The sequence below is a fragment of the Solenopsis invicta genome, chromosome 7, assembly GCF_016802725.1.
Source record: "Solenopsis invicta isolate M01_SB chromosome 7, UNIL_Sinv_3.0, whole genome shotgun sequence".
Lineage (NCBI taxonomy): Eukaryota > Metazoa > Arthropoda > Insecta > Hymenoptera > Formicidae > Solenopsis > Solenopsis invicta.
Genome location: NC_052670.1, coordinates 902,268 through 923,340, shown reverse-complemented (window position 1 = coordinate 923,340; position 21,073 = coordinate 902,268). Strand labels below are relative to the sequence as shown.

The following is a 21,073-nucleotide window of genomic DNA, read 5'->3' as shown; positions in this document are numbered from 1 at the left end:
TCTTTCAGGTCACCGGATACAAATCCTCGAACGGTATACCACCCGGCCTATCGCAAACATCCAATCAGTCCGCGACCTATGCGCAACGAAGTAATTATCCGTCGAACTCTCTGTGCCACTTGCCACAGGTGTGTTTATAAACGTGTCTATATAGTATCAAATTTAATTATATGAATTTAGGAATAGCGTGTGTATATGTTGTTTGCAGGTTTCGGAAGGCACGCAATTCATTAATAGCGTTCCGTCGCTTCCCGTACCTCCCGCTCCTCCTCCTGCTACCCCATCCCTTTCACACGGAATAATCCATTATAAAAATCTATGATAAGGTTTCATAGTTTGTGATACGATCCATCATTTGTACATATGTAAATACTATGTATCATTCATTAAATTAAAAGACGTTGATACAAAAAATGTACATTTAATTTATGTTCGCGCGTTATTTAAATGTCGAATTATAAAATAATGGTTTGTTAAATTATAATGATTGAATAATGACTTTATTTCATTAGATTAAAAAGAATTGTACCTCAAATCTAGTTTTCTAATTGAAATCCCCTTTACATATTGTGCGATATTACTTTTATATCCACGTAATTCATATTCTAACATCAACATTTTAAGTACTGAACTATATTCTATTCACTGAGAGAAACCGAAATACTCGGACGAAAATTCGTTCTCTCCGTGTAGACTGCGTCTGCAATGGCTTGTAGGACAGCTGGAAAGCTCCCTTCTCCTCTGTTTGCACAAGTCGTATAGGCTCGTAGAACCAGCATTCCTTGCACTACGATAATGTCTATGTGCGCAAACGGATTCGATTTTTCTCAGTGAATAGAGTATAAAAAGGTTTATTAATTGAAATTAATAGGTTTACTATTCAGTTCCGTAAACATATATCTATATTAAGAACTTGGTTGAGAGCACATCAGTTGTATAAAAGTTTAGATATTTACAGATTACAGAAATAACGTTATCACAGTATGCATTTAAATACATATCATTAAAAGTCCATAGATGGAATTATCGAGTCAACTCAAAGCTTTGGTGGGAGGTTTGAGTGGTATTTTGCCAAGAATAAAACTGTCAGCCAAGAATTGATTCTTTTCTTCATCCGTTAACGTACCCTCCGCGCTATAAACGCTATCATCGATGACGATTTCGTTACAAGATGATTTTCTAAAAGGAGAAGCGTTGATGTTAGGTTGATTTTGCACATTTCCGAATGGTGAACTGCCTTGTTGTGTTCGTGGTGCAAATGGGCTTGTAAGGGTTGTCGTTGCCGTAAAAGTTGTAGCAGCACCTGATCCGAACGGAGAGGAAACTGGGTTGACGTTGCCGAAAGTAGATGCGGAGAACAGTGACTGATTTGAAACAGTTCCATTGGTGGTTGCAAAGGTAGTTGCCGCGTTCGCAAATATCGAATTGGAAGAAGACGTTTCTGTGGTACCGAACGTGTTACTCGTATTAGCGACGGGCACTCCAAATCCTGTGCCGGAAAACGGCGCTGAGCTTGTACTCGTAGAATCAAACTGCTGTGAGTTAGCGGTGACAAACGGACCGTTCATCGCAACAGGCGGCGCGCCGAATGGCGTGTTGCCCATTAACATCGTGTTGGTATTTTGTGTAGCGAAAACATTCGGAGTCGATGCAGTCACCCCGAAAGTGGTATTATTGCTGGGCTGTTGAGCTAGATCAAAAGTCGGCGCCGTGGTAGCAGCAAAACCTGGCGCCGTGCTGGCAACAACGGACGTACCAAAAGTTGGCGTTGTGGTAGAGACGACCGCTCCAAAAGCCGGTGTTGCGGCGGCCGTGGATCCGCCGAAGATACTACCGCTCGATGATATCGCGGGAGCACCGAACGTTTGTCCGCCGCCTCCGAATATCGTGTTGCCAGTAGAATTGCTGTTATAGTTAGGAGTTACTCCTCCGAAAACTGGCGCTCCACCGAACGCAGGAATCTGTGTTTTTGGTTGAGTAAACATGCCATTGTTAAAGGAACCGGACGACGACGTGGTCGAGACACCGCCGAAGACCGAATTTGTCTGTAATCCGGTGGATGAACCGCCGAACAAGTTGGAGGCGGTCGTCGCTCCGCCAAATAACGAAGTGTTTGCCTGCGAAGTTATCGAATTGTTGAACAACGAAGTAGTGGACGCGTTGCTGAGCTGGCTCGTTCCGCCAAATACGTTGTTATTTTGACCGAACATATTTTGAGACGATCCGCCGAAGATTGAATTGCTCTGAGGTGTTCCAAACGCTGGCGCGCTGTTCTGTACTCCGCTGAACGACGTCGACGTGCTTGTTGTTCCGAACATGGAACCAGCTCCACTTGTCGCGGCACCATTAAATCCGCCGAGATTGTTTCCAAAGGTTGCCCCACCGCCAAATACAGACGTTGTATTATTATTGGATTTTCCGAATATCGATGCGTTACTCGAGGAGACGAATCCATTTCCGGCAAATGGGTTATTATTTTGTACGCCGAATGCGCTTGCGAATACGTTACCAGGTGAGGCAAACTGTTGAGTTCCAGGACCTGTACAGAACAAAGTAGATAATTTCCTGGCTGTATTATTGTTGAATTTACATTCAATTTACATTCAACTTACATTTACTTCCTAAATTTTTTTTCTGAAACATAATCATATTTATATTTAAAGGATTTCATTAACAATTACATGAAAAAAAATTATAGAATTCGATATACCAGGAACGTAATTGTCTCTCGTGTGGGATTTTTCAGCATCTCCCTTTTTGCCTTCATTTCTTGACACAATTGTTGAAAGTGTAGTTTCTAAAAACAATATGCAAGGATAGCCTAATATTTCATATATTTACAAATGTATTCTCATGATTTATGTGAGCAACAGAATGCCGAAAATTTTTCTTTTGGAATTCCTACAAATATCTTTTACAGCTCTGTGTTGCTCGAATAATCTATAAATATAATTTCACTAACCGCCTGTTCAACCATGCCATTTTTTTGTGCCTCATATATCTCCCATCGAACCTCTTCTGGGGATACGTCCTTCATACCTGGGATACAGCAGCGTTCTTTAAGTGGTGCAAAACATGATAATAACCATTGTCCACCTCTCTCAGCAAGAAGTACTTCTTTAGCCACCAAGATACTGATATGTATAGATAAAGAAAAAAAGAAAACAGTGTCATTGTTAGCTTAATTGTTCATCTGCATAGGTAGAAATAAGCATAAGTGAGATAAAAATAAGCAAGTTTTTTAATTCATAGACTAATCAATCACATTATGTGATTTGCTCAATCGTCTAATCTCATACTCCCTTTGGTATAAAATAATAAACCCCAGGGAACCAAGAAGGCCTTTTAAATATATGTTTTTCTTCCTCATAAAAAAGTATTTGTATGTGTAATTGTATGTGTATACATATATAAACAACAGAGTGATACTTTTTTGTCAGATTCTTTCATTTCATATAAAAATGCGTCGAATAATTTTATCAAAATTGAAGGTGATGGGAATGTCTGGATAATTACCTTCACATATGCATATAAACTTTATACAATACTTACATGATATCATCCTCTCCTTTGGTATTGCCTAGTTGGAAAAGTAAACAATCATGTTACTCGAGTTGCGCCAGTTGAATGATGAAAATATATGTATTTCTTACCGAAATGATTTATATGCTCGAATTGGCAGTACTGCCCGTAACGACAATTGCCTTGTCGATAATATTTGCAGATGACCATCGTAAATACCGTGAAAACGCAGAAAGAGGTTATTTCCTTCTTTCGTAAACGTCGACCCGGTCGATTCTTTTGAAACGGCGCTTTTCTATCTTCTTGCTCTCTTTTTTTTGTTAAATGTAAACTTTAGCTTTGTTTCAAAAAAATTTTTTCTTACATAATTTTTGTTATGTATAGTTTTGTAATTTATATCACTACGTTTGTCCCTTACTTCGTTCTTTGTTCACGTGTATACATTGGCATACATCATACACTATGAAGCGAGATGTATACATACTGGAATGGACTACAAGGTTGTGCGGAGACTGCGGACGTGCGGAGTGAGTGAGACGGCCAAACTTGCAAGAATGGTGCAAGAGTGATAGTCATATATCGCTATCCCCACCATACGTTTCCTTAAGTCTCGTGTCCAAGTTGCTAGAAATCGGTTCGAAATGGTCCAAAATCTAGCGCAAGGATTAACCAATCCAATTATGAACAACTCGTCCAATTAAACTCATTCACTAATGTGATTGGTCAATTCTTTTTTTAGAGAGAGACTCACTCTGATATATTATAAAGCAGTTCGATTCGATTTAATTATTACAGAGCCTTATATTTAATTCTTATTTTATATAAATAATAAATTTTCATTAAAGATTTATTGGATGAATTAGCAGATAGGTAATTAATTTTAAAAAAAAGAAAGATTACTAAAATATTTCTATTTTTTGCGTATTGAATACAGGAATCTTTTGTTATTCGGAAATATATGAATAAAAAATAAATGCAACCAAGCCAGCACACATTCTTCATTAACCCTTGGTCATCTTCTTATTTTCGTTTTTAATATCTAAGGAAACACAATTTTGGCAAGAACAAGAACGTGGTATTGCCAATTGTTTTTTCAATTTTTTGCCGTCTTCGCATATCAAATTAACAATGATACCCATATATTCCTCCACTTGACAGCACTGACAATTGTTTACTTGATTCCAGTTTTCTGCATAAGAGAAAAATGAGATAAGAGCCAAATTAACATTGCAATATTTAGAAAATTTCAATTTGATTGTTACCATTGTTAAAGTATGTTGAAGATTGACATAATCCGCTGCATTGTTTAATGCCCTCAATAGCATCCAAGTTTTTACATTTCCCGTGTAATGGATGATTTACAACTAACATACCTACAGTACTGTTTGCATCCACAAAAATTGTTTTGCATGTTTCTGAAAAATGGTTATCGGTAAATAATTAATTATCAAAAATAATAAAAAATATACAGCAGCATTTCTCAAGTTCAATATAAATAATGCTTGTTCAAATTTTTTTATACTTAATTTTTTCATACTTACCCTTGATCTGATCTTTTATATTAATATTACATCGTTTGCAGCATTGATCGTGATAAATCAATTCATTAGGACAATCTGTTATATCTGGGCAAACAGTAGGACTCACAGCGAGAGATAGCTAAAATTATTACACAATTATGTAATATAAACAGTCATAAAATTGATTGCATATATTTATTGTATATGATTGATCATACATAATTTAATTTCTGAAAAAGATATTAATTTTGTTTAATTAAGAAGCGTTTATTCTTTTTGAGAGATAACTTACCTGTTCGTTAATTTCCATGCACGTGTAAGTAGTACAATTATCATCAGATGACCATGTCATGCCAGGTGTGTATAGAGTATCTTCAAACACGCAAAATGTTTGTTTGCATTCCCCGCAACATTTACCATGTTCTGGTTCCTGATACGACCAACCCTTGGAAATTGATCAATGCGTTATTAATGAAACATTTTAAATATATAAAAATATTTAAATAAACGCATGTAATAAAATATTCTTACTTGAGCACACTGTTGTGAACACACTTCAACCTCTTTGCGTTTTGATATATTGGTACCATCTATACATGTCTCGATGACGCAGCTATCCGTAAGAGATTTCCATGTTTCTCCAGGTTTATATAATTTTCCGTCACTACGACAAGCTGTTTTAACAATTTCCGGACAACATCTTCCTGGAATTTTGCGTGCTTCTATCTCGAACTCGGCTTCCACTTGCGGGTCAATTTCTGGGCAAATTTCGGTATTTGCTTGTAGATACACCTAAAAATGAATATCAGTATAGCTAAAATTAATTCACGATTTTAATCAATTAGTCAGTATCTATGTCAACAATCTTACATTTCCATTTGCAGATTCACAAAGATACGTCATACAATGATCATCCGAATACCATTGTTCTCCTACATTTTTAAGTGTGCCTTCTGCAATACACGCAGTTTGGATACACGTACCACAGCAATTAACACTGGTATCATTAGAGGCTTGATATTTATACCCATAGTCACATGTGATATCACATTCTTGGACTTTATTTAATACCTGAATACTACCTGAATCTTCATTACAGTGCATCGTGAGACAAGCATTCTCAGTATTGGGCTTCCAACTTTCGCCAACCTGTGATGATATTGATAATATAAATTTTATATTTTCATGACACTTAATAAATTATAATACACACACATACACACACAATAAAATATTAGTATATTTTTCTTACATTGTATATTTTGTCTTTCCATTTGCAAGCAATACGCTCAAAGATTGGACAACATTTATCATCTAATATTCTTTCTTCCAATACATAATCATCTACATCAGGATGTGCGCTCATATTTGAACATTCCATGAATAAACAATTTGCTTTAGGACTATCATTTGAAATCTCGCATACGCACGTTTTGCATTTACCATCTTTCCATTTTTCACCAACTTTCTTCGTTACCACTTGTGATATGCCTTGGTCTTCGTTACTTGTATAAAGACAAACGTCTTTTGGAGGTACTAACAAAAATTTTAAATAATAAAATTAATAATAAAGTCAACACTTTTTGACAAAATACATTTTGACAAATACTTTTTGATAAAAAATACATGTTGTTAAAAATATTAATTTGCTAAACAAATATTGATATTATTTTAAATTACATTACGATATCTCTAATGTACGCATATAATGATAAAATTACACAAACAACCATAAAAAGAAAAACTATACCACAATCGTAATTGGGACAGCAACTATCTACAAGCATTGTTGTAATAGCGTTGTAGTAATCCGGACAGTCTGGTACAGGAGGACAAGTTCTCGGATCGCATATTTTAGTTGGTCGCGGGCAACAACCAGATGTGTTCATTATTTGTATAAAACCAGGTTGCAGTTGCTCAACTTCGTTTGTAAAATTGTCGAAAATGGGACATTCATTTACAGGCAAGCATTCTGAAATTACATGTCATGTTATAGTTTGCAACGAGAGAGAGGGAGGCAGTTAGGGAGCGAATAAGCGAGTGAACAAATAAATAATTATAAAAAGTGCACACATGTTATACGTACGACATATAAATTTGTGACAGCCATCAGCATCGATAATCACTTTCATTGTTTGGCCAAAACCACATTCTGGTTCCTGTGACTCAACACATATTGTAGGCGTTGTTGGCTTTGGAGCTATACATGAGAATCGTTAAGTAAATAAAATTTTATTCAAAAATATTTTTATTCGAGATAATCAAATAAATTTTTATTTGAATAACAAATTATTCGTTATTTGTAAATAAAATTTTATTCGTTATTCATTATTCTTTATTCAAAAAATTGCCCATCTCTGATACATATATATACATATTGGAAATATATCTTTTTCAATGTTATATACTAACTCACCACAAAAATATTTGGGGCAACATCTCTCCTCAGTTCCATTGATAAGTACAGGTGTCATATTTTCTTCGCAAATCGTATCCAACACAGGACATTCCATCGTTTGACAATTCACAATTCCATCATTGCAATTACATTCGGTGCATTTATCCGGATGCCAGATATCTCCCTGTACGTGACCGTCCTTGTCACAGATGAAACAATCCTTCTTCGGTATGCAGGAATCATTGTGGAAAACGTAATCCACTGGACAAAAGCATCCTTCGATAGAATCAGTTGCGCATTTCGGATTGTTCACACCATTTATGGTGTCACACGTTTCTTTACAACTAGATCCGCATGCTTGGTAGACAAGATCTGAATGAAATACATTAAGTTAAGAGAATATACTTTTTCGCAATTTGGCATTAAATTAGTTTTCTTTTTAATTAAATCGTGTCTTCAATTACTAATTAAATCAAATTTAAAATACTTTTAAATAAAAAAATATTTATTATTAATATTATCAGAAAAAACTGATTGATGTTAAGTAAAATTCATTTATTAAAATAATAATTTTACTTAATAAAAGTTATTTTATAAATTGAATATAAAATGTATATACAATAATACGGAACTCTGTATAATTTCGTCTTTAATGTTACTTAGCAAATACAATTTTTGTGCGCAAATTTAATAATTAAAATATCAGGTAGAATCTCACTTTTAGGACACTCGTAAGGACAGATTTCGTCGGTTCTCCAATTCGGACACAAACCAGCTTCCGAACACTTTCTGGCATACATCTCTAAGCTGTCACAATAATTTCTTCCGGTGCATAACGCATCGTGACAACAATCTAAATATGGTTCTGGATCGACAATGCTATGGCACTGCTTGAACGCAGCTAAATCTAGAAGCTTCTTGCAAAGATCTTCTTCCGCTGGCGGAGGCGTACATTGAAATTGACGACTACTAGAACACGTCTGATCATTCAAACCCAATTGCGTCGACAGATTTTCAATCAACCAAGATTTACCAAATTCCTCGGCATCATCGGTGATCTCTCCATCACGTTTCTCAAAACCACTTTCAGCATCAGCGTTGCAATTGCCGCACAGACCCTCAGTATCATCGCTAAAGATGTGCGAAGGTAGTTTTAAAGTAAACGCAAAGTTTTGTTGAAAGGCAACAAGTTCCAATTGGATGGACGGTACGAGCAGAATCACATCTCCAACGGATATTTGATCCAAGACAATCCACGTGCGATTGTGCGGAAACTTCTTCACTTGGGAATCGTCTATCATCACTCTCAGATTCTTCGAGCGTTCTGCACGTTTGATCTGTATCACATGGTTCTCATAGAGCAGTGTAATGACCTCCGTACACGTGCCCTTATCACAATAACCATTGGTGATTAAGATTTGATACGTGCGAGTTCCGTCCGGACTTTTTACGTTCTCCGCGACATTCCCCGATAGCAGGTAAGTGCAATTGCCAGCGAACTTAAAGTCCTTGCGATTGAAGCCGATGAATTTAGCATCGCCAAGACCATCGCACACGCAATCCCGACACTGCGCTGGCGGCACGCACTCATCATTTCGACGTACCAGGCCATCCGGGCAGAAGCAACCGGGGAAACAAACGCCCCGCATTGGCGGACATGGTTCCACTTCATGCAGATTGTCGCAGGTGATCTCGCACTTGCTGCGGTAACAATCTCGATGAACAAACGGTGACGGACAGCTCGCGGGACAATCATAAACGGTTCTCCAATCTGATAATAGATCAGTGCCAGGACCAACGGCAGCTTCGCACTCGCCTACGAAGTTCGTTAGTAGACGACACCGGCAGTCTTCGTAAGAACTGTTAGAAGTTTGCAGACAAGAGCACATGTTCTCCACGCAACGAGACACAAACCTGTGATAATAGCAACAGAAATTTATACTCTGTAGATATATTTTTAAAGATATAATTTATACAAAAATTTATTTAGTTTAAGCGGATGAAACTTTGTTTTAAGGGGGCAGGACCCTTTGGAGGGTCAAAAAAATCAATTTCTTTTTTATTGCATTTTATGAAAGTACTTTTAAGAATCAACCCTTATCACAAAATTTGAAAAATTACGGAAGTTATAACATTTTATTCAAAGTGATAAAAATTTTTACATGCAGTATTTCTTTTTGATTTTATTTTATTATTTTTTATTATAATAAGTACACTTTACTCCAAAGTGTCTGATTAGCAATGCTTCCATCCAGAAATTACAGAAGACTTATTATATGGGCGTGGAATTGCTGATTAGTATGATACTTACAAAAGTACTAAAAATATACGAGTAAATTTATATTCAGAACTTTAAACGTATTTTTCTCGAAACATTTTTCAAACTGGTGACCACGATTTTAGACAACCTAATAAATCGATTGAATTCGCCTTTTACCTATATATTCGAAACGCTTCTCTCTATCGTTGGAACCAGCAAAATTAAATTATATTACTGTGTTCATTTTCTTTTTACGTTAAACTTTAAAAATTTTTAGTGATTTTTTGAAATCTATTTTTACATGCATAATAATTATTTAAAAAATAGTTCAATTTTAATAATTCTGGTTCCAACGGTAACCAAATATCTGTAGATTAAGAATCTTCGATTTGTTATTTCTCAGATAACATTGAGTGTCAAGATTTCATGGTCACCATGAGATGATGCACGCTCGGACACGTCGCGCGAACAATGTTATAATTATTACAATTTTCATTATTTTTACTTGTAAAAATTTCTAATTAACAACAAAATATAGATAAAAATGTGTGCAAATTTTCAAATTAATCGCTCATATAGTTTTTGTAAAAAAAAAAAATTCATAAAGATAAGCTTTTTTTGACCTTCCAAAGGATCCTGCCCCCTTGACTCCTCCATTTTAATAACAAATTTGAAACATTAACCCTTTGAGTTACCAAATTCATATCATTGAATCAAATACTACCTATCGATATCGACGACTGTAGAACACGTGTCCAGTAGCATCGGACTCTTCACAGAGCGGCAAATCGTCCATGCATGCTCTTGAATGTCACGTGGACATACATGCAAATCGCATTTCGTGTCTTCCATCGCCCAACTATCCCCGAACTGAACGGTGCTCCTCGCTTGCGTACCTTCGGGTGTCTGACGATCGTTCGTGATATCACCGTCAAAGTATCCGCACAGACCGTCTACGCGACCCGCCAATTTAGTGGTAATGCCGATCTTTACGTTGGTGCTCGAGTCCCAAATTATCCAGAAACCATAGCGATGCGAAACAAAGATAATTTTGTCGCCTGTGCGCGAAAGCTCAAAACCGGGCAGTCGATTTCCGAGACGCGCGATCTGCTCAGCCGTGAAGGTATACTCATCAATGTTCGCATGCAGATCCGGATAGAGCACGATCGCATGGTCATTCAGCATCACCATCAAGATCCGTGTGCAAGATCTCTTTCCGCGTGAATCGACGCATAACTTCTCCAGCGTGACGTACCACTCGTTATTATACATGTCTCGGGTTAGAATATGATTACAGATATCGTACTTGTACTCCATGTTATCAAACGTGTTGAATGTTCTGCCCGTGACGTTGCACATCGCTTCCTGTGATGACAATGGTCGGCAAATGTATTTCGGACACTTGCGCACTTTGTACATGCTTATCTTCTCGTACACCACCTCGTATTGCGGCGGACAGAATGCTTTTGGACACTTTTCCGGCTCTGTCTCGCTGGGGAAGACAGGTTTACTGGGCATACAAATGAATTCAGGACATTGAATATTCTTCGTTGTTAGTTGACTCTGTTCTTTCATTAAATCATTTTCATCATGATCATGGAATGGATATTTTTTGTGTCCCTTTGTCTTCGTAAAACCTTTGTGCCCTTTAGATTTCACATTCGACTTAACATTATGATGTGGCTTATCGCGCAACCGGGATGTCCGCTTGAAAACTACTCTGTAACCGGGCGGACAAATCGGCTCCTCGCATGGTAATGGATTAACTTGAATGGGGTTGATAGTCGTAACTTCCTGCTTGATTGTTCCCGGAGATTCAGTCGCGATAGGTGTCGTAGAAATTATGTTTGGACAATCTATTTCATCATCTGGACAATCCTGAACACCATTGCACCATGCGGCCTCATTTACGCACACGCTGCTCGTGGGACAGAGTCTGGTGCCCGGTGGACAAGGCTTGCAGAGACAGGCACATAGTTCACCGACAACAGATCGTAGACCCGGTTTCAAGCAAGGGTCGCATTTTTTTGGCAAACATGTAGCTGTTCCGCCGAAGGTGCATACGCATTGCTGGCAATCGTCCGTCTCGTACATGCTGCCCACCTGTAATAAACACCTGTTATTATATTTGTCGTAATCTATTCTTAGAAAATTTGCTCCAGGATTTCAATAAATACATTATTGTTATCGTTAATGCTATTATTACCGCATAAGGAACGTGTCCGACCACGCAGGGACACTCCTGCTTCGGTACGCACAATTCGCCGTCCCACCAGTAAGGATCCTCGCATTTGCAGCCTTTATCGTTTAACGTTTGATCGATCCCGTCACACACATTGCATTCTTGATTGAATAATGTCGTTGTCGATTTAATTGTCGATGTCATCAACCATGGCGTAGGATACATTAGATAGCAACCCAGAACTTCGACCTTCAACGAAATATGATCGTGCCACTTGACAGGTTGTATCCTCAAGAATTTTGCGTGCAACGGTCTCTCAAAGAAATTCGTCTGCAAACTTTCCGCATCGAAATTGCCAAGAAACACTTTCTCGTCGCCGTTCTCATCAATAACGGGATTCCACTGACGTTCGTCATTGCTGTAAAATATTTTGTAAGCGGTCGTCCAAGCACCGTCACCACCCATGGTCGTGATTCCGGTCAGATTTCGAGCCTCTATGAAGTTGAACTGAACATATTGATGAGGATTGTCCAAAGCGGCACGCCATGCACTCTTTGCGGATAATCGAAGATACTGAATCAACTGCGACGAACTCGACACCGAAATTTGTTCCATGGTCATCAGCCCGTTGTCCAATCCCATCGAATCCTCACATAAAGGTCTGACAATCTTTTCAGTTGTTGTCCTAATAGTTGTCATTGAGATTGCGTGATCCTGACAACCCAACACTTCTATCCTAATCGCAATTCCATTGTGCCATGTCAGCGGATTGATACGAATGATCCTCGCCTCAATCGGTTGATAGAATATTTGTTTCACGAACTGAACTTTATCGATAGGCCCTCTGAACACGCGTGGCTGTTTTTCATAGTCGAGTATGTATGAGAAAGTCTGGCCGTCCTCCGAAAAAAGCACATTATAACTGGTTACGAATTTATCTTCAGAAACGCCGCCTTGCAAGATCAATCCATAAATCGGTTCAGGTTTCTTAAACTCGACGTCAAGCCATTGATCTGCATTCATCATCTCAGGTTCCCAGAATTTTTTGGGTAGCAGCATTGTTCCTTCCGTATATATTAATAGATCTTCGGATCGTAAAATGGAATTCCTATTGCTGCTAGTATGGACAATAATGTCCTTTCGCAGATTTTGTATTAATGGTACGAAGTTGGCGTCATCGCATTCCCCGGGCGGAGTGACCGTGCTATGTAAAAGGATCGTTTGGTCCTTGATAGTAACTGGTGATGTCCTCCAAGCGTTTCCCGAGGTTGTACTGAGTGGTAGTTGAGTGGTTGTTTCCGGTCCCCTTCCTGTCCCTACCGTCATCTCATGATTTGAAATATTATAGCAGAAAGTTGTATCACATGTGTAATAATTATTGATACATTGGCAAGTCTCACAGTCGGATTCTTTTCTGATGGCACCAGGCGCAACCGAGCCTCCATCATGGGATCTGCAGGAGCAATGATTTGCCTCCACGCAGGTGATATCGTCTCTCCAAAACTTGTGCGAGGGACATGTAGGTCGGTCAATTGAAATACATTTGGAAATGCAATCAGTACCTTTGCTACAAAGACCTTGCGTCATCAGAATGTGACGATAATAATGACACACGCTGTCGCACTGAATCGCGCATTTACTCCACGTTTCGCCGTCTTTGCACACGTTCGTGGTCGATACTATCTTTTTCACCGTGGTCGACAGCGTATTCTCGTAGTGACCGCCAGCAGTGCTGCTCCACTCGGTTCTACCACTGGCTTGTGTGGTTTGCCCAGAAGCGACTGAGCACTCTGGTCGTATGCGTAGAACTTCCGTTGGCCAATCGCAGACGAGAGTCTCTGAATTGTAAAGAGTGCCAGGACCGCACGATCTTTCTATCAGTTCGTATCCCGTCAAGGTAGGGACGCATTGATAAAATAGTTGACAATTCGTTGGATGCGGCAAGTTTGGTTGCGCGACGTCGCATTCCAGATCATTCTTCCCCGTCTCGGTGCTGATCTCTGTTGTCACGTTTTCGATATTGTGTGTAATCGATTCAGAACAGCGACATAACACGCTAATTTCAAAGTCCACGCAAGGAAGATCTAAATGAGATTGGCAGTACAAGCCACGCTCCAAGCTGCACTCCACGTCCAGGCCAGTCTCCTTCGGGTTCAAGTGTCCTTCAACAGATCTGCATCTTATATCAACTATGTGCTCTTTCTCGCAAACTGCGAGTCCGTTTGCATTAGCAAGATCCATTGAATTGGGCAACGGTTCCACATCCAAGAATTTCTTTCCTTTTATGGCAGGATCCTTATTAATCCACGTGGTCCAACCGTCTACGCATTTCTGGGGTTCCGCCAAGGGTAAGGCAGTAGTAGCATCGATAGTGGTGATATTGGTACAAGCTTCTCCTTTGCAGATCACTTTACCGCGACTGCAGAAGCAACTGTGACAATCATCGCCGCTAATTCGATCGCCCTCATAGTATATCACTCCGTCGAGTTCGATGCAGGAAGGTTTTGCGCACATCGATTTGGGTATACATTCCGTATAACTGGCGTTTCGATACACTTGGCCTTCAGAACAAGATTGGAATTGGCAGCCCTCAACGCACGTATCCTCCGTGCACAGATGCGAGCTGTCTCTTACGGTCATAGAATTGTCGCATGTCTCGCGCGGACAGGTCGAAACGCAAGGTGAATACGTACTGCATTTTTCGTCGCATTGTAGCGGGCAGAGTTCTCGCGTTCGCCATTTCACAGGGACACCTCGCACATTGCATTCGTGCGCGTACGCGGCCAGTGCAGTGCATAGGCATTCGCAGTCACCGCCGGCATCGCAACTGCACGCATCGAAGATGCAATTACGCAGATACGGCTCGACCTCCACTTCTGAATGACACGGTGAGAACAATGGTGACTTCAGTATGTTACACTGTCGTAGCGACCACAGCTTACGTTCTGGATGTTGCTCACAGGCGTCAGCTTCCACGTCCTTCGGTTCAGGACAGAACGTATCCTTTTTCCACGAGTCTCCGAACAGATTGACGGAAGCCTCGGATATCCCACCGGATGGTGTCTTAAAATCATCCTCAGCGTTGTTATTGTAATCGCCACATAAGCCCATTGTACGACCCTTCCATTCCGGATTTAATCTGATGTAAACTCTAGTACCTAATTAAGAATAATCAAACACTCTTTTTAAGAATTCAACTAACTTATACTTTTAGGTATGTGTACAATTCTTACCTTTGTCCCATTGTAATACCAATCCTAAATCTGGCACGTCAACAAATACAAAGAGATCAGTGAGTCTCATCGATAGTCTCTTAAAAGGTCCCCTAGGTAGTTTCTTTCCTTTTGTCAAAATGACCTCCTCCTGTTGTTCACCACTGCCAATCGTAAGCTTGATCGATTTCGAGCATGCAACTCCATTTGTACCGCAAGGTACGTTCTGAATCGAGACATCAAAACAATCTTCTTTATTCAACGCACTCTTCACCAAAACGTAGTCGCATACACCTTGGAAATCATACATTTTGCCATCGAATGTTTTATAATGCGAATCGCCCCATACAGAACAGACTCCTGTAAAAAAAATATTATTTTAGCATAATATGATAGGTACAAAAATAATCAATTTTTTTTATTCGAGAAGATAAATTATACACTTACAGCCAAAAGTTGAGAAACAAAACATAAAAAAAATAATAAAAATAATTAATAGCAAGTGTAGAAGAATTACCTGCGCAAGTTCTGTCTGTGCACTTCCACTTGGTGCCCTCGCACGTACAAGAATTACATTCGGCTTGTATAACTGAGCCTTGCTTGTAACTCTTTCCGCCATGATGACAGGGGCAATCTTCCTCTTTGATGCAAACACCATTCGGCGTGTCCAAAACGTATCCGGATTTGCAAACGCAACCAGACGTGCAAACCGACGGCGTTTGTTCGTTCTGTATGTGCATGTTGCTGCAAGTTCTGTGCTCCACGGGCTCGCAATCCGTCACCTCTAGATGCTTGATAGCCTGGCAAACGGATAGTAGTTCAGTGACCGATGGATATTCCCGAATTTCATCTGGTGTTGCTAATCGACACTCCCATACGCCGCCTGTGAAAAACAGAATTTTGTATTACAAAACACTACCGGAAACAGACTTGCGCTTTAGACACCGACCTACGCAAGAGCAAAATTCTTGTCCCTTGTTGCCCGGACGGACTTCTCGATGATTAGGCTTATATTCGCGACCTGCGTATATGCAAGGACACTGAGCGACTGGGATGCACTCTCCATTCACATCTAACGTCTGACCTTCTGGACAATTGCAACCTTCCACGCATTCTTGTTTGCAATCCCGATAAAAGGAGATGTCCGAACACGATCTGCATCAATGAATTAAGCGTGATACAGAAAACAGTAATATAAAAGGTAACTTGACAAGTAAATGCAATGAATGCATTACAGCGTGTTACCTCATGCAACTGTTTCCACAAATTTGATATGTCTGTCCGCCAGTGCAATGAATTTTACACTCGCCGATCTCAGTACGCCACGAAAGTTTCACGCCCAACGCAGCGCAATCTTTCGCATATGCTGCTAACATGGGACAGAGACACGATTTTATATCAGTGTCGCATGCGCACATATCATACATGCAGTCTTGATAAAATTCCGTTGGATCGACATGCCAATGACAATCTAAAATAACAGATAATAATGAGATTATTTGATACTATTTAGATATAAAAATTTGTGTATAAGTACCCGAGAAAATATCGCTATGTATCTTGGAGCAGTGTTCTTCCGCGGTCGCTCGTCTTTGAGGATTTAACTCGCAGGGATTTTTCGGTTCATTCTCAGACTCGTCAACACAGTATTCATCACTTGTCTTCCATTTATTGGCGAAGGCGACTGCCACGGGTTCAATATCACCGTCAGGCGTTATAAAATCATCCTTTTGATTGTCGTTAAACGTCCCACAAAGTCCTTTCGTTTGATCTAAATAATCACGAGTCAATCAGAGAAGTTCTTCAAAAATACAATAATATGCTCTTTATAACGATGGAAAGCAGTTTACCATGGAATTCAGCAGGAGCATTAATGTAAACGCGTGATACTCCGTCCCACCACACTTCCAAAGCATTTGGCAGGTGAATCACCATGAATATGCTACTCGCAATTCGTATTCGGACGCCATCAAACAACATTGGGAATTTTGTTATCTCGTTACCATTTATTGTAATCTGGTGATTCTGCTTCAACTTTATAGAGGTATTTTTGAAAATGATTGTAATAGTCTTGATACACGACGGGGAATCTGCAGAGGCAAAGCCCATGCTCTAAAATAAATAATAATTAATTAGGAATGCCTAATAAATGAGGGAATAAGTAATAATTAATAAAAATAAAGTTCAACATATCAAATCATTTCTCAGCAAGAGATTTCTCTGACCTCGGATATCGCTCCGGAACATGGGATATTTTCGCTTTCAATCGTATAATTTTCTCCCTTTATCAAATAATATTTGCACTTTCCCATGAAATCGTAATGCTTGCCGTCAAATGTGATATAATGCGGGTCACCCAAGACGGCACATCTAGCGCCGCATTGTACTTGCGTGCACACCCATTTGCCGGAAGTGCACGTGCAAGTGTTGCAACCCTTTGGCACGCTTGTGCCTGGTTCAAAAAATTTACCCCTTAATTTACACGGGCACTCCTCCAGGGAGATACATTTGCCTTGATGTTCCAAGGTGTCCGCTGGACAGAAACAACCTTCCTCACACTCAGAACTCTCGCTCATTGCTTCGATACCAGACGAACAAGACGCTTCTATCTTTGGTCCACATGACATATACACTCGTCCACCGTCGCAGATAATCGCTAAAATTTAGTTTTTTAATTAAATAAAACAATTTCCAAGTGCGTTTTACAAGCAAGAACAACAGAAGAAATATTTATAAAATATATTTTAATTGACTTACGACAAGTATCATCGGTCCTCCATCCAGTTAATCGTGTGATTCCTTTTTGAGCGCACTGACGCACATAAACGTTCATAGTATCGCAAGCGCATTTTCTTCTGTCGTCGTGTTTGCATGCGCAATAATCCCACAAGCATGAATCGGTCAGTTCAGAAAGATTAATCGTTTCGGCACAAGTCTTGAATTTGTGGTTGGAGAGCAACTTGACGCAGAACTGAAAGGCGTCGCTGGCAAACTCGTCTTTCAATTTGCACGCATGTTGTACACTTGGATAATCATCGCATGGTTCTACAAAATAAAATGGTGACATTAAAAACATTATTTCCAAAAACATTATTTGTTAACGCGGATAGTTTAGGTAAAGTAGTTTAGCGTTTACAAAGTACAAATTAAAAATCTAATTATCATTGTCACCTTCAAAACTTTCAACCCGCCAAGAACTTGCCAACGCTGATATAGTTTCAGCGTAACTTCCGATCTTCGTTAAGAATTCGTCGTTTGGATCGTCGTTCATAGTGCCACACAGACCAGCCGTTTTATTCCACATACTCTCGGAAGCTTCTATTTGTAGTAGCAAGGCGCCATCCCATTTCAGTTTCACGCCCAGCGAATCGAGGGAGATGAGGATGAAATGTGCGGACTTGTCCACGCGCAATCCAGGCAAGTATATTGGTATCGGCAACGATCGTTTCCCGTTGCTAAATATCGGCATGCCTGTGTCGTCGCTGGTGAGTATGTATTTCTTATCGTGTACGAACAGCTTCACGATTTTGGAGCAATGACGATCCGATCCGATTTTGCAGCCCGGGCCATTCGACGCCACGATCGTACAAACGCCGTCTTGTGTATCCCGGAGAAGCGTGTGCGAACAGTCGCTATCGAAACTGTAGATTTTGTCGTCAAAGGTCTTATAATGTGCGCCTCCCCAACTATAGCATGTCTTTGATCTCGGCTGACTTATCTCAAATACCATTATTTGATTGTCGTGACTATTATATCGAATCTGTAATGTTTTGTGCAGTATAAATTAATTACGTCATTTTCATTTTGTTAATTTGATGAGCATAGTCTCTTTTCGCATATAACATTATTTATTACAAATTCTATATATATAATAAATTTTCGTGAATGCAATGTATTATTTACTGGATGTGAGGACACGTTGCTACCGTGGATCCTGTAACTTTCACCGTGCACCTTTTGAGTATGCTGCGTTTTGGTGTCGTAGACATTTTCCATTGACCAGGAGTGATTCGATTCCCGTAGGTAAGTATTGTAGAAGGTACCATGTGAGATGATCTTAACGTTATTCTCGACTTTGCATTGCGGTACGGGCTGCGGTTCGAAGATTCCTTTGTCGTAGGTACAAACATAAACCGAAGAAGCTGGAAATTCGAATTCAACTCCCGACGGACAGTACAGCGTGCAAGAATACGTATCACCGGAATCTCGGCAATGATATCCACCATTGAAGCGGAGTTTCTCAGCATCGCAAACATCGGCAGCTGCCATCCATATATGATGAGATACACAATTTGCGTAAAACAAATTATGAACACAAAAGAGATTTAATAAAGTCTATTTTCGGGTATATTTTCTGTTAGTTAAAATAGAATTACGAATTATAAAGACATCTCTTCACTTACAGTATTGACACTGAGGTCCCCGATAATCCTGCGGACATTGACATACATTCATTGGAAGACAATTGCCACCATTTTGACAAGGTGGATCGCACACAGCTGTAAAAATACAATCATGTTAAGTACGCTACGGGTACTCAATTTTACAACGATTTAACGGTCGCAGTCATACGTTCGCAATCTGGAATTGAGACCCAGTCACTTCTGGTTGGCATCCAACTCCCATTCTTGCAGATTAGATTAGCGACGGATGAACCATCGGGGAAAGTAAAATGCTCCATACAGGATATAGTGCACGTTCTTAAAGAAAGAGTTAAAAGAAATTACAAACTTTTGCTTATAGAAATATAAAATATTGTACTTACTTCGAATTACATCTTTTATAAGCATTCAGCACGGGCGGAGAATAATTCAGACATGGTCTATCTTCAAACTGGCACTGCGGACCGGTAAAATGTTTAAGACAGTCGCAATGATGCGGCGCGATGCATATTCCATTATTTTGACATTCCGGCATACAGATTGCTATAAAAGGTTTAACGTGGATAGAGGTATATCTTGTCTCTCGATCTTCGACGATTAAATCTAGATTTGCTTTTACTACGTACGTTCACAATGTGGTACAGAGTTCCACTCGGTTTCTCCGATGTGCCATTCCTTATCAACGCAAGTAATCGTTAGATGAAGCGCACCGTTCGGAAATTTGTAATCCGGCGCACAACTTGCAATACAGCCACTAGAATCACAATTATTTAGCATATTTCTTTAGCGTTTTATGTGAACTTGTACTCATCGAATCATTTTATCGTTTAATATAATAATTATATAATTACATAATAACAATTAATTTATCAGTTACTTTAAGTAATTTAGATTTAAGTTAAAATATATAATATAGTTTTTATTTGAATTTTTCAGTGCTTCTAAATACCTGTCTAGAGAACATTTTATTTTGCCATTTACGGGCGCGGTTGGTCTACGAGTACAACCCCCTACGAATATACGTCTTCCTCCTTTGCTGCTTTTGACATTGTAGAAATCACCAACCACCGAATCTGGTGCATCGTTCAGGATGTCCTCCCTAATACATATATAAAAAATGTGTATATAGGATTTTTAAAATTTACTTGTTTTCTAAGGAAAGCAAAATGCAATTATACCAATAACATTTTAAAGAATTGCAGTTTGTACAATATACTAACTCATTTGCATCTTGCGTGTTCATATCCTCCGAATATCCATATCCTCGATTTATAACGCTTGCAACGATAATTAATATGAGTGAACATCCAAATATCTGCAACGGCACCATAGTACCAGCGCGATACAACTTTGTGTCCACGTAACGGAATAAAAAGTTTTACATTCGTGTCTTCGACGAAGTGCGCGGGCTAAGTAACACTTTTAAAAAGCGCAAATAAGAGTACAATCCTTTTATATATATATCTACCTCTAGAAGGAAACGGATAAGTGATAAGCTCAAATTGCACTTGATAAACGAGAAAGATGAAAAATGTAGGTCAGTCGGTCGTGGATCAGACGGTACATATAATATTTATTTAAATGTAAAATCACGTTT

At 39.2% G+C, this 21,073-nt stretch overlaps 3 protein-coding genes across 5 annotated transcripts in view; 1 reads left to right on the top strand and 2 right to left on the bottom strand.

Moving 5' to 3' along the window:
* The window catches only part of LOC105193534 (serine-rich adhesin for platelets), an 8,059-nt gene extending 7,524 nt beyond the window's left edge, over positions 1-535 (top strand). The window contains exons 7-8 of the mRNA XM_011158010.3: positions 9-128; positions 209-535. Of these exons, the coding sequence (XP_011156312.1) occupies positions 9-128; positions 209-322 (234 nt within the window). The 3' untranslated portion in view covers positions 323-535. The remainder of the gene's footprint in view (positions 1-8; positions 129-208) is intronic.
* LOC105193532 (hemocytin) overlaps positions 1-21,073 on the bottom strand; it is a 24,644-nt gene extending 3,571 nt beyond the window's left edge. Inside the window, exons 1-29 of one of the 3 annotated variants that reach the window (XM_011158008.3) lie at positions 20,697-21,073; positions 20,426-20,575; positions 20,103-20,230; positions 19,860-20,019; positions 19,667-19,794; positions 19,498-19,593; positions 18,998-19,356; positions 18,266-18,854; positions 17,852-18,139; positions 17,320-17,750; positions 16,945-17,206; positions 16,632-16,865; positions 16,340-16,565; positions 16,044-16,249; positions 15,612-15,977; positions 15,116-15,454; positions 11,907-15,040; positions 10,425-11,803; positions 8,159-9,354; positions 7,459-7,812; positions 7,129-7,242; positions 6,793-7,014; positions 6,295-6,578; positions 5,913-6,191; positions 5,574-5,834; positions 5,335-5,487; positions 5,064-5,181; positions 4,785-4,937; positions 4,415-4,711 (exon numbers count right to left, since the gene is read on the bottom strand). In XM_011158008.3, coding sequence (XP_011156310.2) covers positions 4,524-4,711; positions 4,785-4,937; positions 5,064-5,181; positions 5,335-5,487; positions 5,574-5,834; positions 5,913-6,191; positions 6,295-6,578; positions 6,793-7,014; positions 7,129-7,242; positions 7,459-7,812; positions 8,159-9,354; positions 10,425-11,803; positions 11,907-15,040; positions 15,116-15,454; positions 15,612-15,977; positions 16,044-16,249; positions 16,340-16,565; positions 16,632-16,865; positions 16,945-17,206; positions 17,320-17,750; positions 17,852-18,139; positions 18,266-18,854; positions 18,998-19,356; positions 19,498-19,593; positions 19,667-19,794; positions 19,860-20,019; positions 20,103-20,230; positions 20,426-20,575; positions 20,697-20,806 — 11,907 coding nt within the window. In that variant the 5' untranslated portion in view covers positions 20,807-21,073 and the 3' untranslated portion in view covers positions 4,415-4,523. Of the gene's footprint in view, positions 1-4,414; positions 4,712-4,784; positions 4,938-5,063; positions 5,182-5,334; positions 5,488-5,573; positions 5,835-5,912; positions 6,192-6,294; positions 6,579-6,792; positions 7,015-7,128; positions 7,243-7,458; positions 7,813-8,158; positions 9,355-10,424; positions 11,804-11,906; positions 15,041-15,115; positions 15,455-15,611; positions 15,978-16,043; positions 16,250-16,339; positions 16,566-16,631; positions 16,866-16,944; positions 17,207-17,319; positions 17,751-17,851; positions 18,140-18,265; positions 18,855-18,997; positions 19,357-19,497; positions 19,594-19,666; positions 19,795-19,859; positions 20,020-20,102; positions 20,231-20,425; positions 20,576-20,696 lie in introns of those variants that run through there. The other 2 variants (XM_026135698.2, XM_039451798.1) reach the window with 2 other exon arrangements.
* On the bottom strand, positions 880-4,224 carry LOC105193533 (nucleoporin NSP1). Its single transcript, XM_011158009.3, has 6 exons — positions 3,654-4,224; positions 3,553-3,580; positions 2,963-3,134; positions 2,711-2,797; positions 2,613-2,634; positions 880-2,539 (listed from the first exon to the last, which is right to left on the bottom strand). The coding sequence occupies exons 1-6, from the start codon at positions 3,730-3,732 to the stop codon at positions 1,032-1,034; spliced, it is 1,896 nt and encodes a 631-aa protein (XP_011156311.1). The 5' UTR covers positions 3,733-4,224; the 3' UTR covers positions 880-1,031.

Coding starts and splice junctions, on each gene's coding strand:
- LOC105193533 (XM_011158009.3), bottom strand. CDS start 3,732: ATGGTCATCTGCAAATATTATCGACAAGGCAATTGTCGTTACGGGCAG. Junction 3,581..3,653: donor CGAGCATATAAATCATTTCG/GTAAGAAATACA, acceptor TTTTCCAACTAG/GCAATACCAAAGGAGAGGAT. Junction 2,635..2,710: donor GAGAGACAATTACGTTCCTG/GTATATCGAATT, acceptor ATTATGTTTCAG/AAAAAAAATTTAGGAAGTAA.